This window comes from Camelus ferus, chromosome 7 (assembly GCF_009834535.1).
Source record: "Camelus ferus isolate YT-003-E chromosome 7, BCGSAC_Cfer_1.0, whole genome shotgun sequence".
NCBI lineage: Eukaryota > Metazoa > Chordata > Mammalia > Artiodactyla > Camelidae > Camelus > Camelus ferus.
The window spans coordinates 9,000,609-9,016,395 of NC_045702.1; the positions used below are offsets into that span (position 1 = coordinate 9,000,609).

The 15,787-nt window shown below is 45.3% G+C and overlaps 1 protein-coding gene and 1 long non-coding RNA gene across 4 annotated transcripts in view; both read right to left on the bottom strand.

The window, feature by feature from the left end:
• Window positions 1–514: 514 nt before the first annotated feature.
• LOC116664798 lies at window positions 515–7,461 on the bottom strand. 2 transcript variants are annotated; one of them, XR_004321254.1, is made up of 3 exons: window positions 5,744–7,452; window positions 4,995–5,307; window positions 515–4,327 (listed from the first exon to the last, which is right to left on the bottom strand). It is a non-coding gene; the product is annotated as an uncharacterized LOC116664798 (long non-coding RNA). The 2 variants fall into 2 exon arrangements; XR_004321253.1 differs by having other exon boundaries at window positions 4,995–7,461.
• Window positions 7,462–9,386: 1,925 nt separating this feature from the next.
• Window positions 9,387–15,787, bottom strand: part of UBE2H (ubiquitin conjugating enzyme E2 H) — a 92,324-nt gene continuing 85,923 nt past the window's right edge. For both annotated transcript variants that reach the window (XM_032483330.1, XM_032483329.1), the window contains one exon: window positions 9,387–13,696. In XM_032483330.1, coding sequence (XP_032339221.1) covers window positions 13,572–13,696 — 125 coding nt within the window. In that variant the 3' untranslated portion in view covers window positions 9,387–13,571. The remainder of the gene's footprint in view (window positions 13,697–15,787) is intronic.

Sequence of the window (15,787 nt, forward strand, 5' to 3'; positions counted from 1 at the left end):
CTGTCTTATCAAGTCATCATAAACTATTACTTGAAAATTATGTTCCAATGAGAATCCTTTAATTTCATCTAATAAAGTTTTTAATATTTTCTCTTCCTTTAAGCAAAAATAAAATTATTTGCCGGCTGGCAGACTAGTTCTTATGCTTTTCTCTTTCATTAAAATTATTGAAAAAGTTTGGTCTTCATGTCTAACAAAATTAATGGCATTATTTCTGATTTTCTAATACAAGGTTCTTTATAAGCATTCCCTAAAACCAAACATTAGAGTTTGGAACACACAAGCACACTGAAGAAATACTACACCTTTTTTAAAACAGTATTTTTCATTTCAGTAACACATTCAACTATATTGATACAAATGAAATAATGAGCGTAAAGACAAATTATCCAAAACACGGAAATAAGATGAAAGAATGGCTGAGTGTCTTTTCCATGTCATATTGGAACATTGTGTAAGAGGACCCACCAATAATTGTTCATTTCTCCAGGAGAATTATCTGTGTTTAACTGTCTTTTTTTTTTTTTTGAATGTATAACTTTTCCTCTAAGCACTGCTTTAGCTGCATCCTTTAAGTTTTGGCATGTTCATCTACAATTATGTTCCTTCATTTTAAAGTACTTCTTAATTTCCCTGGTCAATTGGCTAATTAGGAGTGTATCGTTTAATTTTCACATATTTATCAATTTCCCAAATTTCTTTCTGTTATTAATTTTTAAATTCACTCTGTTGTGATCAGAGAACATACTTTATACAATTTCAATTCTTTCAAATTTATTTAGGCCTTTTTTATGGCCTAACGTGACCTATCCTTGAGGACGCTCCACGTGCATTTGGGAAGAATATGTACTCTGCTGCTGTCAGGTGGGCTGTTTCATCGATGTCTTTTAGGTCTAGCTGGTTTACAGTGTTGCTCAAGTGTTCCATTTCCTGGTTGATCTTCTGCCTACTTGATCTATCCATTATTGAAAATGAGGTACTGAAGTCACCAACTTTACTGTTAATTTGTCCATTTCTTCTTTCAATTGTCCATTTTTTTCTTCATGTTGTATCTTCCTGATGGATTGACACTTTCATCATTATAATGAGTAGCAATTACCTCTAGTAATAAATTTTGTTTCCAAGTCTATTTTATCTCATATTAATATAGTCACTCTAGCTTTCTTATGGTTGTTGCTTGCATGATTCATTTTTTTGTTTGTTTGTTTTCAACCTATTTGTATCTTTGAATCTAAAATGTGTCTCCTGTAGGTAGCATATGGTTGGACCTTGTTCAATTTGTATTTCAAAGAGGGACACTAAAAAGCTGATTAGAAGCTCTGAGTGCATAGATGAGCTTGACATCTGTGGCCTTCACCAGCTGTGGTCTAACTGGACCATTTCCTTGGGAGACTCCTTCCTCTTGAGTTGGTAAGAGTGCTTATACAGAAATCCTTCCACTTCCTGCCTGGATGGAATAAGCTTGGCTGCCAGGCTTTGGGGGGCTGGATGGGGGAAGGAGGTTGAGGTCACACTGTTCAGGATGTTAACTTTCACTTTAAACCCTGTTTTTCGATATGGCAACTTCCGCTTGGCTTTTGCTTGTATCCCTCTGGTCTGCTCTTCTGTAGCAAAATCTTCTGGTTGCTTAGTTGGGAGAGGATCAGTGGTCTGGCTGCACAGAATTGGTAGGAGATCTAGATGACCAACACATAAACTTTGAACCTCTCTTTTCCTATTGCAGCCCTTCCTTCATCCTCAAGATCAAAGGAACCTGGAGCCACCAAGCACTGGGGGGTTTGGTAAGGACTGGGGTTACCTGTATGGTCAATTGGTCATCTTAACTGGAGGCCATCATCTTCTACATAAGGCTCTGGTATAAATCTATTCTTTTATCTGTACTTTTGGAAGTCTGTCTTCTAAGGCCCAGGGTATGGCTATTATAGATTCTAACCTTGAGCATATAACTACACCTTCTAGTTCCCCACCTGAATACTGGAGGTGCATATTAGTCAAGATTCTTGTTCGCAAATGACAGAGAGCCAGAGTAACAGGCTTTAATAAAAAAGGGCTTTGACATTCTCATCTAGAGGGAAAGTTCAGGGAGGAGGTTCTCCCAGCCCTGCCCCAGGCTCACCTCCTGCCAGCTTAGCAACCCCAGAGGGAAAACGACCTCCTCCCTAGTGGTGTCAGCAGAAGTCCCAGCCACGGGCTCTTCTCTGAACTCAGAGTAGGGCATCTGACTGGCTGGCAGGGTCAAAGGGGGCCACCACTGGAGGGAGTGGAAGGGGGTGTCAGCCTCCAAAAACGAGAGTGAGTGAGGAGGGGTAATTCCCCGAAACAGCATAGTGGCACTGACACCAGAAGAAGAAGGAACAGATGCTGGGCAGGCAAGAGTAACAGGTGTCCACTGTGGTGTCTTCACACCAGCCTCACAGCCTTGATGTAAATTAAACCCTGAGCTTGATGCCTGGAATCTTAAAACATTCGCTGTTATTGTTATTGTTACTATTATCATAATTAACGGGGAGATTTTGTGGCTTGACTTTTAATCCTTAAGAACTAACTCCTTTGCCAGGGTCAGAAACAGGCACAGCCCGTAGCTGCCCTCAGCCCCCTCAGACATGCAGTTGGTGGCGAGGTTGAGTAAGGTCTCCTGATCTCATGCTCCTCTCACCAGATGGGCTTTCTCTCCTGATCAGGTCAAATCAAGGACCAGTTCATCCCCACCTCCATTTCCATGCAGCCCTCCTGCACACCTTGTCCTCACCCTTCTTGCTGAAGGAACACACGTGGAACAATTTCCCACCTATTTTTCTCCTATCTTGGAGTGACTACGTGGAGCATAGGTGTCTTGCGCTGGCACTGTATGTTGAAATAAATTATAAGTTGCTTGGGATCAGGGCCTGAGTATCATAGACCTTTAGTTATACCCTCTTCCTCCCTGACCCATAATGCAAATCTGGGAACACAGCAGGATCCAGTAAGTACTCGGCAATCAAGGTGTCTAGCTGGTATCATGACCCACAGGGACATCAGATCATAGGCCATTCAGGCCTTCTCTGCCAATGAGGAATTGAGCAAGGCTGCTAGGACTGGCAGAGACTGCTCTGTGTGTCCCCAGAGCTAACCTCCCCTATTCCTTACTCCAATGTTTTAGAACTCCAATTTTTAAAATACAAATCTCAATACTCTTATTTAATAGCAGAACTTTAAAAAAATTTCTATCATGAAAAATGTATAACCTATAGAGAATGGTAGAGAGAATGGTGGTATAACGAACTCCTATGTACCCATCATCACTCAGTTTCAGCAATTAACACAGAGCTAATCCTGCTTCATCTATTATACCCCCTCCCACCATTGAGTTATTTTGAAACACAGCCAAGTATCATATTATTTCATCCATAAATTCAGTATGTATTTCTAAAAGGTAGTCTTTGACCACATATATATATATACAGTACAATATAAAACACAATATTTTTCTCACCTATAAAAACAATAATTTCTTAATATCATCACATATCCATTCACCGTTCAAATTTCCCTAACTGTCTCATAATTTTTTAAAGAGCTGACTTGCTCCAACAGACTCCCCAAACATAAGATCCACATATTGCATTAGTAGAACCCTAATTTTATTCAAGGGGGCAATATGCCCAGCTGAAGAAGTACATGTCCCCACTTCCCTGTTTCCCAGTTTGGCCTCGGAAGTGGAAGTGTGGAAGAGGCGTCCAAGAAGACTCCTTAAAAAGAGTTGTCAGGTGGGAAAGAAAGACCTTTTATTCTTCCGTCCTTCCTTCTTCCTACTGCCTGGAACTTGGGATATGATTTCTGGAGCTCCAGCAGCTATCTTGGACTATGAGGTGACATGTGGAAAGTGGAAGCCAAAGCTAGATGACAGACAGAGAATAGGAACCTAATTTCCCACGCCACTGTTATTTCTAGTCTTTTTTATCCAGTAATTTAATATTAAGGTCAGTTGTAAGAAATAGAAAACAAAACAGAACAAAAATTTTCAACTTTTCATGGCTTAAACATGATAGAAATTATTTTTCTCTCTCATTTAAAATAAGTCTTGAGATAAGCAGTCCAGGGCTAATACAGTGATTCCTCAAGGTCACAGCCTACTAGATATCTATGGCTGTGTAACTAATTACACCCAAAACTTAGAAGCTTAAAAGTATGGACATTGCTCCTCTGTTTCAGTTTCTGAGGGTCAGGAATCTAGGATTCACGAGTCCTAGGCTGCAGTCCTTCTAGCTTGACTGGGTCTGGAGGAGCCGCAGGTTTCGGGCGCCAATTCCCAGCCATGCGGGTCTCTCCAAAGGGCAGCTGACTTCTCCTAGAGCAAGAGACTCAAGGTGGAAAAAAGCAGCAAGACAGAGGGCACTGGAGGTGGAGGCTGTGGTCTTCTGCTCCATCTCGGAAGCAAGCACTCCCTGGCCCTCTCTTATCCTTCCTGCTCCTTTCTCCTGCACTTGTGCTCCATCCCCCCATGGCTCCTGGCCCTCCTGTCCTTGCAGCCTGTGCCATCATCCCTCCTTACCTAGCCCTCTTGCTTCTGGAGAACACTTCAGGTCCCTGTCCACTTCCCCATCTCTCTCCTCTTATATTTTTGTTTTGTGCCTCTGATGCCTAACTTAGCCCCAAGCCACCATTCAACTTCCTTTCCCACCTTGACCTCCAGCCCAGCCAGAACCCTGAGACCCACCTCCTTCATCTTCCCCTCATTTCTATTCCCACCTCCCTGCATACCCCTGGCCACTCCCTTACCCCTGGGCTGCCTTGCCCTTTTCCTCCTTATCCAAACCCTTCCCATCTAGCAGGGCCTGGATCAAGCCCCACTCCCTCCAGGAAGCCCCCCTCCTTATGGTTTGTGGTTCTTTCAAGACCTTTATCCTCTCTGTCCAAAGGGTCAGTTGGGGAGGCGAGATAAGGTGGGGTGAAAGGGTTTGCAGAGTGGCGGGCACAGTGGCAGTAAGCACGTGGCCCTTGGTGTCTGGGCTTACCTCCCTTTCCACTCTGAGAGCTCTTCCCCTGGTTCTGCACCCAGTAGGACAGGGTTCTGGCTCCTGCGGGGGCTTTTCCTTCTTCAGCACGTGATGCAGAGAGGAGGGATGGTTAGATTCAAGCCGGGCACGGGGCAGTCTGCTGGAGTGGTCTTGTTCTGGCCGGGTGCTCCTGAGGCCGGGCCTCCAGAGTCCCTCTGCTCACTTTCCAAGTCTGGTCGTACAGCCTCCCCAGAATTATGGGGCCTCGCCTTGACCTTCCAGATGCCACTGCTTGCTTAAGCACTCACATCTGTCGCTGGCCACCAGGAGCCTGGCTGAGGAAACAGGCTGGAAGGCTCTGGTTCCTACTAAGATGGTCAAGGAGGGTCCAGGCCTGGGGCGGGGACGCGGTGGGAGGGGGACGGCCTCTGCGGCACTAACGGGTCACGCTGGGAGGGGCCGGGATCCCACGGTCGGCGTTTGGGCGGCCTCGGCGGTTTCCTTTCTGGCGACTGCCGGGCACCTCGGGCGGGGCCAGGGGTCTCCGGCAGGCAAGATGCCCCGGGGCCTCCCGGTCCCACTCCTGCGGGCTGGGCCGGCGCAAGTGCTGAAGAGCCCGTCTGCCCGGGACCTGGAGCCGCCGCGCGAAGCCCGTGCGCCCCCTGGTGCCTGAGGCGGGACGGGCCAAGATGGCTGGAGGTAGGCCGCGCCCCTCCGCCCCAACCCTCTCGAGGAAAAGTCCCCCGACCCGCGGAGGAGCCACTTACGTCCCCGCAGGTGACACCTGCGAGCCCCCGGAGTGACTGTAGCGCGAGGTCGCGGGGTCCAGCCAGCAGCGGACGGCGGGGCGCACGGCCAGGGGAGCCCCCGCGCTCTGGAAGCCACGCCCCCGGGGCCTGGGGGCCTTAGCGGCCGCCGCCAGGATTCGCCCACAGCCGGCGGGGGCCGCACGCGGGGACGGAACTGGGTGCGCTTCCCTGACTCGACGCGGGAACTGCGGGACTCCAGAACATTCTCTGCAGAGTGTAAGGTTCTGCTTCTACTCCAAATCCCCGATAAAAGTCGCTGCTGTGATTTAATTTCTTCTCCTAAAAATTCGTGCGCTACTTAGAGGCTTCCAGGGCTGCGCCTTCCAGTAGGTGGCCACGAGCCACATGTGGCACTTGAGCCCTTGAAGGGTGGTGACTGAGGAACCGACTTTTTCATATTTAATTGTAATTAATTTCAATTTAAAAACAAGCAATGGAAATTTTTCTGTAACATAACTTTGTTTTGGTAGGACTACGTGGTACTTTCAATGTTGAAAATATTTTAAGTGTCCAAATTGATATGTGCTGTGTAAAATACATACTGGATTTCAAAGAGTTAGTACAGAAATAAGAATACAAAATATCTTATTTATTTAATAATGGTAATTACACACTGAAATAATATTTTGGATATAGAGTTAAAACGTTAATTTTACTTTTTTAAAAATGTGGCTACTAGAAAGTTTTAAATTATTTATCTAGATGGCATCCTACTTCTGTATTTCTGCTCTAAGGAGTGGGTTGGGCTCAGTCTAAGTTTCGTGACTCCACTGCAGGCCCCTGAGCTTGGGGACACTGAGATCAGTGTAAATAGGGGTGTGTGTGTGGACAGGCTCTGACCCTCAGGGACCAAGCCCATGGGGCCTCCGAGCAGGGTGAGCCAGGTTCACGGGTCAACCAGGAGGCATCTCATAGGAGCCCAGGTGGCAGGAGGAGGCTCAGAGACACAGGTGCCCACAACCCCAGTAGAGCACGCAACTTGGCACAGCAGGAGCTTGTGGCGAGAACACTCATCTATGGTCTGAAGATGTGGGTCCAGCACTGGTTGTGGCACTCTGTGCCCAGGTCTCTAGGCACCTCACAAGCAGTTAATATGAAGTGGGGCCAAGTCCTGGTCTGCTTCCAGAGGGGCTCCCAGGGCCAGTGTGAGGATCACAAGGGAAGCCCTCTCCAGCCGTTGCTAATAGTGGTTCTCTCCTGAGGAGAGCACCATGGAGGATTTACACTGGTTTCTGGAATGCTGATTTATTACCAGCACATAGAATTCTTTTGAAATCTGAAGCGCATCTTTTAAAAGCTTTGTTCCACACTTTGACATGCACATCAGTGGACTGTAGCAGGCACCTGATCCACTGTTTACAGAGCTGGAGAGAACAGAATTTAGGTTGAAGCTTCTCAAAGGGAGCTACTTGCCCTGCGCCAGCTGACAGTGGGTAGGAGCCAAGGGAAGGGGAGCAAAGAGATCTGATGGCCAAACCCCACCAATGTCCAGCAGCCCCTCTCCAGGTTAATCATCAGTGATGGGACAGCCAGAAGGGCCAAGTTTTTCTCTTGGGGAGCCCAAGTCTGTTCCTGCCACCCCAATCACTTGACACCAAGAACAAAGTTTGAGCCCCAAAGAGCTCTGAGGAACCCAGGTGCACAGAAGTGCCCTGGTCTTGTTTCAAAATTAAGCATCCTTCATTATAGACATGCACACGTCTACACGCACACAAAGTGAGAGAGGAAATGCTGTGTCTTTTACCTTCTAATATTAAATCCCAAGTAAGGGTTAACTCTTCAGTTCTAAGAAGTTCTGGGTGCACAAACCCTACAATGTGAGGCACTGGATTGCAGGGCTGGCCCAAGGTAGACTGTCCCAGCCTCATCAGGGCATCTGAGTCCCTGAGAAGCCTGTGGGGTCCTCAGAAGCGAGGCTGCTCAGTCTCTCAGGTGAATCCAGGTTCTCTGCAGGTCCAAGCATGTGAGTCAGACAAATCATCTTTGCTCTGGTTCTAGTTGGGGAGCGGGAAACACCAAGATCCAGTCTCACACAAATTACTTCCTGAGGTAGAGAGCAGCCTTCAGAGATAGCAAGAGTTTAAAGTGAGTAAAACTTCTGAGGTTCTGAGCTTACGGATTTCTGTTCCAGGACAACATACTTTGGAAACCCTGGGTCCCCTTCCAAGGAAAGGGGCAGAGCCTCAGGCAGGCAGCGAAGAGCCACCCGCCCCTCGGGAAGCAGCTGGACTGAGGCTGCAGTAAGAGTGATGCTGGGTGAAATTACTGGTATTTGGTGGACTCAGGCCCACTGAATTCACCTGGACTTCCCAATGAGTTTTTAAAGCAGTTGCCTTGTGTGAGATCAACAGAATGACTGTTCACGTGACCCACAGATCTCTTAATTCTCCTTTCAACTGGAAAAATGGGTGCTCTAAACCCCCAAAGCTCCTTGGGTTCCAAAACTCTAGCCTCTGGTCTTAAAACCTTGGTGTTTTGGGGGTTGACATACTATCTTCTCTCCGGATACTAAAGCTTATGATACGGTGTTGTTTCAGAGCCTGGACAGAGCTCTGAGTCATAGAGTGTCAGAGTTAGAACTTACTGGTTTAGGGATCTCATGTCACAGATGAACCTGAGGCCCGGAGCCCAAGGCCACACGCAGCTGAACAGAAGAGATGGGACCAGGACTCACAGCGCTGGTTCAGTCCTTTGGTCTGTTCTGCCGCTGGTTGAGGAGTCCATGAAGACCAACAGTAAAGCCTGTTGACTTTTGTGTATGAGCACTGGAGGCAGCCAGGTGGAGCTGGGGTTGTTTGTTGGCACCAGAACGGCCTTACCCTCCTCCTCTCTGGTAGCTACAGAGCTGCACCTACTGTAGAATATATCAGGATGCAGCGAGGGAAAAAATGGAGTGTGGGGGAAACGAGTACGGAGAAGGAAACAGTGGAAGAGGGTTGGGGGAGTGAGCACACGACCAAAGGAAAACTGTCTAACCTTTGTCTTAAGCAAAGCACAAGTAGTTTCTCCTGTAGGCTAAAGAGGCAACATCGCCATCTGGTGGCTGTTGTGGGCATACACTTTAGAGAGGAATTGAAATCCAGTGATCGGCTTCAGATGTAACACTCATGGCTTCCCTCTTCCCTGTTGAGGCAGATCAGCCTGGCAGGAAGCTGTACTGTCTGTGAACTCCAGGCCAGGTGGGTACCCTTTCCTCAGCATTACTTGTCATGGCCTAGAGGTTTGGGCTGAACAGCAACACAAGAGTCATACTGATCCACCTGGGGGGAGGTGGGGTCCTTCAGGCTACAGGACATCACAGAACAGATGGCTTTTCAAGGTTCTGGTGAAGCCTCAGAGCCAGCTGTTTACAGCCAGTAGTCACCTGTCACTCCAGGTACAGGGGTAGGACTATAGACAAAGCCTCTCAGTTAGTACTGCTTACACATGACACTCCCTTCCCAAACTAACCCAGTCACCTGCCTTCTAAGAGTTCTCAGTTAAAAAAGAAAAAGCCAAAGTCCATTGCTCAGAGGAGCTGGATGAACAGGGAGGATGTTTTTAAAATCAGGCTTAGTAATCACGGGGGCTATTATCTTATTGATCAAGGTCCAGCCATTTGCCAAGGTATATACACATTTTATTTAAAAAAGTTTACAGTTTTCATTATACACAACTATTAAGAGGTTATAGTCAGAGGAGGCATTTGTCCTGTTGACAGAAGTGCCCACTATATCATCACAATGCAAGGAAAAAGGTGGAAGGGAGGAGGGTGGGCAAGGAAAAAATAAGTGATAAAAAGCTTAGATTTCAATTAAGGGCTGGTAAGTCCCTTTTATCTCTTCAAGTATCACACAATATGTACCAAATACAATCAGTAAATAATGGCCATTTCTTCCCAAGCCCACAGCCAAGACAACTATTTGCTGAATTGAGTCCTGGCCCTTCCTCAGGTGAGTGGAGAGCCTGCACACCTGAGGGCTAACTCCCCCTTCCCCAAGGGGCCTCCACTCCATCCAGGCCCTAATGGAATCGCCAAGATCTTCACTGGCCAGAGAAAATATGAACATGGATTAAGAAGTACAAAGAAATGCAGGTCTTTGCACCCAATCAGAAATGACTTGTTTTCAGTCAACAAGGCCATGAACCCAGTTAGGAAGTTGATGAGATGAATAAAATTCTTACTAACTTTTGTTAGTGGCTTTCAAATTTCCTAATTGATTCCCTAGAACATAGAAGGGTCACCTGCCATTTAAAATCAAACACTAGTTCCTGGAAACTTGGTTGTCTAACAACTTCACCATGGAGGCCAGCAGAGGATCTATATTTCATGATTCTCAGTCATCCCAATAGGAGGCCTAATAAAAAGCAAGTGCCAGGCCAAGGCCAGTTAGGGCTTCAGGGAGTCTTTTGAGGGAAAAAATTCCTTCGAGGGGAGACACTCTTCTGGAGCTTAGATCAGCCAGTTGGCAATTAGAACAGCTTTTGAAGTGGAAGAAAAATGTTAGGTATTGGAGAGAGAGATGGCAACTTTTGACAGTTATCCCACTAGTATAAAATGCTGGTTGAAACTGCACAGTAACCTCAAGGAGAGGCGATGTGAATGAAGACAGAAAAGCAAAAATGCCAGTGTCTAGGTTGGCTGCTGTGAAACAACCCACGAGGCCCCGGTGCGGGGCTGCTGGAGGGCAGCGATCCCACGCTGCTGTGGTGCAGCCTTCCTGCTTGTTGATGTTCGGTGAGAGCTTGAGCTTAGTTCTTTGAACAGGGGCGAAGAATGGCTTGTGCTGATAAACCACAAGGTAGGATGTCAACAACGATGGGTACTAAAGAAAAGAAGGGAAAGGAAACTGCCAGAAGCAGCTCTGACCCACCACCACCACCTTTAAGAGCAATAATGTTCAGCCTTTCTGAGGGGCTCTGGACGCTTCTTCTGAGTGTTATGATGGGACAGCCTAGAAAGGCTTTTGATGTCATACCATTCCCTGCTCCAGACCCACTCTACCGTCTATTATTGGGGGCCCAATGTCCTCACAGTCACAGCCAGGCCTTCTTCCAGCTTCCTTTCTACTCCTACCTCTCCTAGGCACAGAGAAGGGATAAAAAGTTACTGTGAGAAGGGATTCCGTTCAACTCATCAAAAGTCAATTTCCCAGTGGAGAGGAAGAGCTCCACACAGAGCCAAAAACATGCATTGGACCAAGGTTAGTGCCCAGAAAGGACAGACCTGCACAGGACGAGAGGGTACAGCGTGATTTGGGTAGCAATTTGTTAGCTTCCAGTGCTAACATAGAAGCCTAATTCTGCCTTCATCACAGACTTGGAATGGACACACACACACACACGTGCACACACACTGCAGCCATGCTCAGGTCTGCTTCTTAACCCCTGCAACCTCCCCCAACAAATCTTCATTTGGAAATTCTGTACCACCAGACTCCTAGTGCTGGAGCTCTTGATCGCAGGCAAGCTGATGTCTTTCGGTTAGAGAAACATGGATTTAGTCGGGGAGCAGAGCTGTGGCACCGCTCACATACCTTTCCTAAACTTGGTTCTACTAGTTTTTTTTTTTTTTTTTTGACAAGATTAAAGGCAATTATTATATGGACATTATTTTTGAAAGGTAATTAGAACACTATTGTTTATACAATATTGAAAAAATACAATTTTTTATTGTTTGAACTCAAATCACCACCCAGCACTTTAAGCCTACCCTAAGTCGCACCTACAAATAACGGTTATAGCACAAGCAAACTGCTAATTCAGCAGGGAAGCAAGTTAGACAGTGCCAGCAGAGACAGACCCTCCCTCCCCCAAGTAATGAGAAGACAACGTGCTAGATAAGAGTTAAAGTACACCATTACATGTTAAATAGTTAATACTACCCTTCCAACAAGCCACAAATGCTAGATAGATACCTCAGTACAGTTAACTAACCACAGCCCTACATAACTCACTTTTAATTTTGTTTAAAAAGAAAACCTTTTGCTTCATGCCCGTAATTAACATAAAATAAGTAAATTCTTTGCTTTTTATTTAGGAAAATAATCATGCTAAAAGCAAGTTGTATTTTATATAGATTTTCAAAGAAAAGATTGATTGTGCTTTTTGAATAAAAAAAGATAGGATATCTTCCAACCTTACTGACTCAAATCTTGTGGAATATAACACTTCTAAACTAAAAAACACACAACAGAAAGAAAAATTATCCCAGTGGGACATTCAAAATCATCTTTAGAAGATTTTAGGATTGGCTAATTCTGTTATTGTCCTACTGGTTGTGGCAAAAAAGAATACACAGCTACTGTCTGAAGTTCTCCAAATTCAGCAGGCAACACTTGGATCTGGGAGAAACTCTGCCAGCAACCTGGACATATGGTTAGCTGAGTAAACATCTGATTAGCAGGCATTTAGACTGTCTTATTTCCTTTGACATATACAGGAGAGAAAATTTTCTTCCTTCAAAACCTGTTCTACTACATCCTATTTCTGAATCCTTTCCTCTTATTCAGTCTCACTCTGAAAAAAAAAGCTGTGTTTGTTTTTCTCATGTAGAGTCACTTTGGGTACAAGAACCTTTATTTATTCCAATTATTACTCATTTTAAATTTAGAATGTGTGTTGGGTCTGAAATACCCATTTCCCACTCCCACAAGCAGATGATGACCAGGCTGCTGCCAAGAGCAGCAGCAGAAGGGAAAACAAAATCAAAACGTGAAAGAGTGCCCAGGAGTCACAGCCACCAGAAGGGTCTTCTTCCCAAGTCTAATGGTCCACTGAGCAGCTGTCCAAGGAGGAGGCCATCTCTTGGTAAGTGAGGATTAAATTTGCAACCTGTCTAAGCACAATTCACACACACACCAAAAACACAAACAAAAAACCCCCCAAACAACCGAAACAAAAACCCCACAACCTCCTTCAAATGTAAAGCTCTCAGTCCAGGGTGGCAGTCTCAAAGTGGCCAGCAAAGGGTGAGGATGTGACTCTGCACGTGTTGGATGAAAGGAAACATCTTCCCAGTCACTTTTCTCCTTCTGTCCTGTCCTCTCAAAAAAGGTCTGGATTACAAGTTCTACCCCCAAGAAAAAGAATCAGGTTCAGAAAACACTTCCAAAAGGTTCTCCAAAGCAAAACACTTGTGGTTGCAGGGCCGGGTAGTGAGAAGGGCAGGAATCTACATATAAAAATGTACTTAAAATCCAAGTCAAAAAGTTGTTTTCAGTTTCAATCCTCCAATTAGCTCCCTGTTTTATATTGTTACTCCACAGAAATGGGGCCACCTAGGATGCACACAGGAAGGAGCAGCTCCAGTTCTGACGTGGCTGGCTCTAAATGCTCCCACAGCAGGCCTTTTCCTCCCCAGTTTTTTCCTTTCCATTTTGAAAAAGCACTATTCTATCTTCACGTCCAAGAGCTGGTTGGTTTGGTATGTTTCTTTGGAACCATCAATAAAAGAAGCAACTTTTTCCTGTTATTTTTACTCATGTCTATCTATCAGAGCGGCTATTTCTTTTGACAGTTCAGTAGCACACAGGCTGACTTGGCCAAATGGACTTATGAATGCATGCATCCAGACCGCATATTGCTACCAAAATGGAATGTGGGAATATGCTATGCACCTCAGGTTGAGAAATGACCAAGAAATCAAGATCTAAAGGGTGATATATAATATATATATATCAATGCTATTATTCATAAAAACCTTGTTTAGTAATAAAAAAAATTGCTTTGTTTAAATATGAATATTATAGTCTGCTTCTCATGGTTAGGAAATAATAGTCTTTCTGAAAAGCAGGTGCTTTTTCTACTACAACTCCATATCCTGGGCCTCATCTTCTGAAAAGTCAGACATAGAACTCTCCGACGAGCTGTCACCGGTGCCCTCTTCCTGCTCTTTTAGTGCCTCCTCCGTTGCATATTTCTGGATGTACTCTGCACAGGGTTGGGGGGATAAAAAAAACACAAAGGTAGTGAGCAGGTGGGCCTGTGCTTCAACAACCCCAAAGCTGACAAGTCCCCAAGCTTTCCGCGTGCGGTGTGGGCAGGGGGTAAACAGACGATGACAGTTATTCTAGTCACTAAAGCTAAGGGGAAAATTGCACAGGGAGATGCCTTTGGAGTTGATGCTCTTTGCCCCCTTAAGTAAGAAGAGGCAAAGCTTAACACTTGATCTGCAGGGGAATAAATACACTGCGTCACCACCCCCGCTCTCCTCTGGGCCATCACCTCCCTCACGGACGTGTACAAGACAGCCTGACCACCTTGGGCCTTGGCTGCAAGACCCAGGAAAGCTGGCAGACATCCAGGATGATGTCTGGGGTTGAAGAACCCCCAGTTCTCCAGCCAGGGCGTCCTCTCACTCACCCCTTGTTGCTTACTGATATGCTACTGCACTCCTCCAAACTTGATGGACTGGGGAAATGCAAGCCCTATACTTTCTTTTTACTTTCTGGGTTAACTAAACTATTCACCCCCCAGATAGAACAGGACTAGTTATGAGTCCACAGTAATTTACAAGGAAATCCCACATCAATTTAGATCTACAGTTATATAATTACCATCAGCCCAAGTCTATTATTTTAGGAAGAGATTTTAGTCTAAACAGATCCTGCCTGTCAGGTTTTTGAAGAAGCTGGTAAAAAGTCTCTCAGCTGCTCAGGAACAAGCTGCTCTCTGGGGACACAGCTAGCCTGAGTGACATTACTACCTATTATTTATTTACCTAAAGATTTATGCTGCTATAGCCTAGGCTGAATCTAGGTTAGCTGAAAAAAAAAATTTAAGAACTGCCAAATAAACAAGCGTGTTCCTAAAAGTCCAGGTGCAGACAGTTTAAGTAAATAGCCTATTCACACAATAGGAAAAGACGAGACAGAATCCTATCCAGAAAAACATATCCTCGTGTCCTCGTGCTTTGTTTTTCGTCCTATGGAGTTGCAGGGACTAGAAGAGAAGGTAAAAGGATCAAGTCTGAACAATTTAGTGCAGGGCCAGCTAAGAATATTTTTTATATTTTCAAAGGGTTGTTAAAAAAAGGAAGAGAAAAAGAAGAGTACATGACAGAGACTGTATGTGGCCAAATCTGGGCATTTACAGAAGTTTGCAGACTTCTGACTTAGAGCCCTACAAATTCATTATAACAAAATTTTATGCTGAGATAATGAGACTTCAAAAGCCCCTGGCTAGGTAGAAACTTACCTTAATTTACTTTTTTGAGTGAGAAAAGTGTTTATTAAAGTCTTAGAAATTTTATTTTTACTCTCTAACAGATTGGCTACTTTTTCTTCCTTTGTAGAAAGAAGCTGCTGCACTCTGACACTGTAATTTGATGCTATGAGCCTTCTTCAGTACATTCAAGGAGACCAATGTGTCGTAAGTGCTTACGGGGACAAGGCCTTTCAGGAGATAGAAAAATGAACAGCAAGGTCACTAATAAGCAGGAGTCACAGACAAAGATAAAAACAGTCAGCTGCTAAGTGCCATCAGAAGGAAGCAGGAGGAAAGGACTGCAGCCTGTGAGAGCCAGGAAGGCCATATTTGCAGAGAGGTCCAGGAAAACAGGTCTTGAGAAAAGTCTAAATGATTAGGGAGAGAGAGGGTCACAAATTCAGAAGGGGAGGAGAAGCAAAACTAGACCCCAGGAGTTTAAGGCAAGGAAGTGAGAAGTTTGAAAACTAAAGGAAATAAACAGCAAGACTTAAAGGAGTCCACAGGAGCAGATAAAGGCTTCTGACATGGGGATACCTCTGAGGCGGTAACATGGAGGAGGAAGACCAACATGCTAGGAAGAAGGGGATAAATGGGAGACCAAGATCACAGGTTGGTGGGGGCCTGGGTCTGAGAAATTAGACAGGATCTCTTATTTTCCATAGGAAGCAACAAAGAAAAGATGGTGGGGGGAATATATATAAAGGTGCAGTAGGAAGTTGGGGTGAGCTCAGGTCTGACAGGCCTCAGATCACTAATGATAGCCAACACTAATGTTTCAGAAATCTAGAGCCTAAGCTAGAGCTTGCTGTTCTA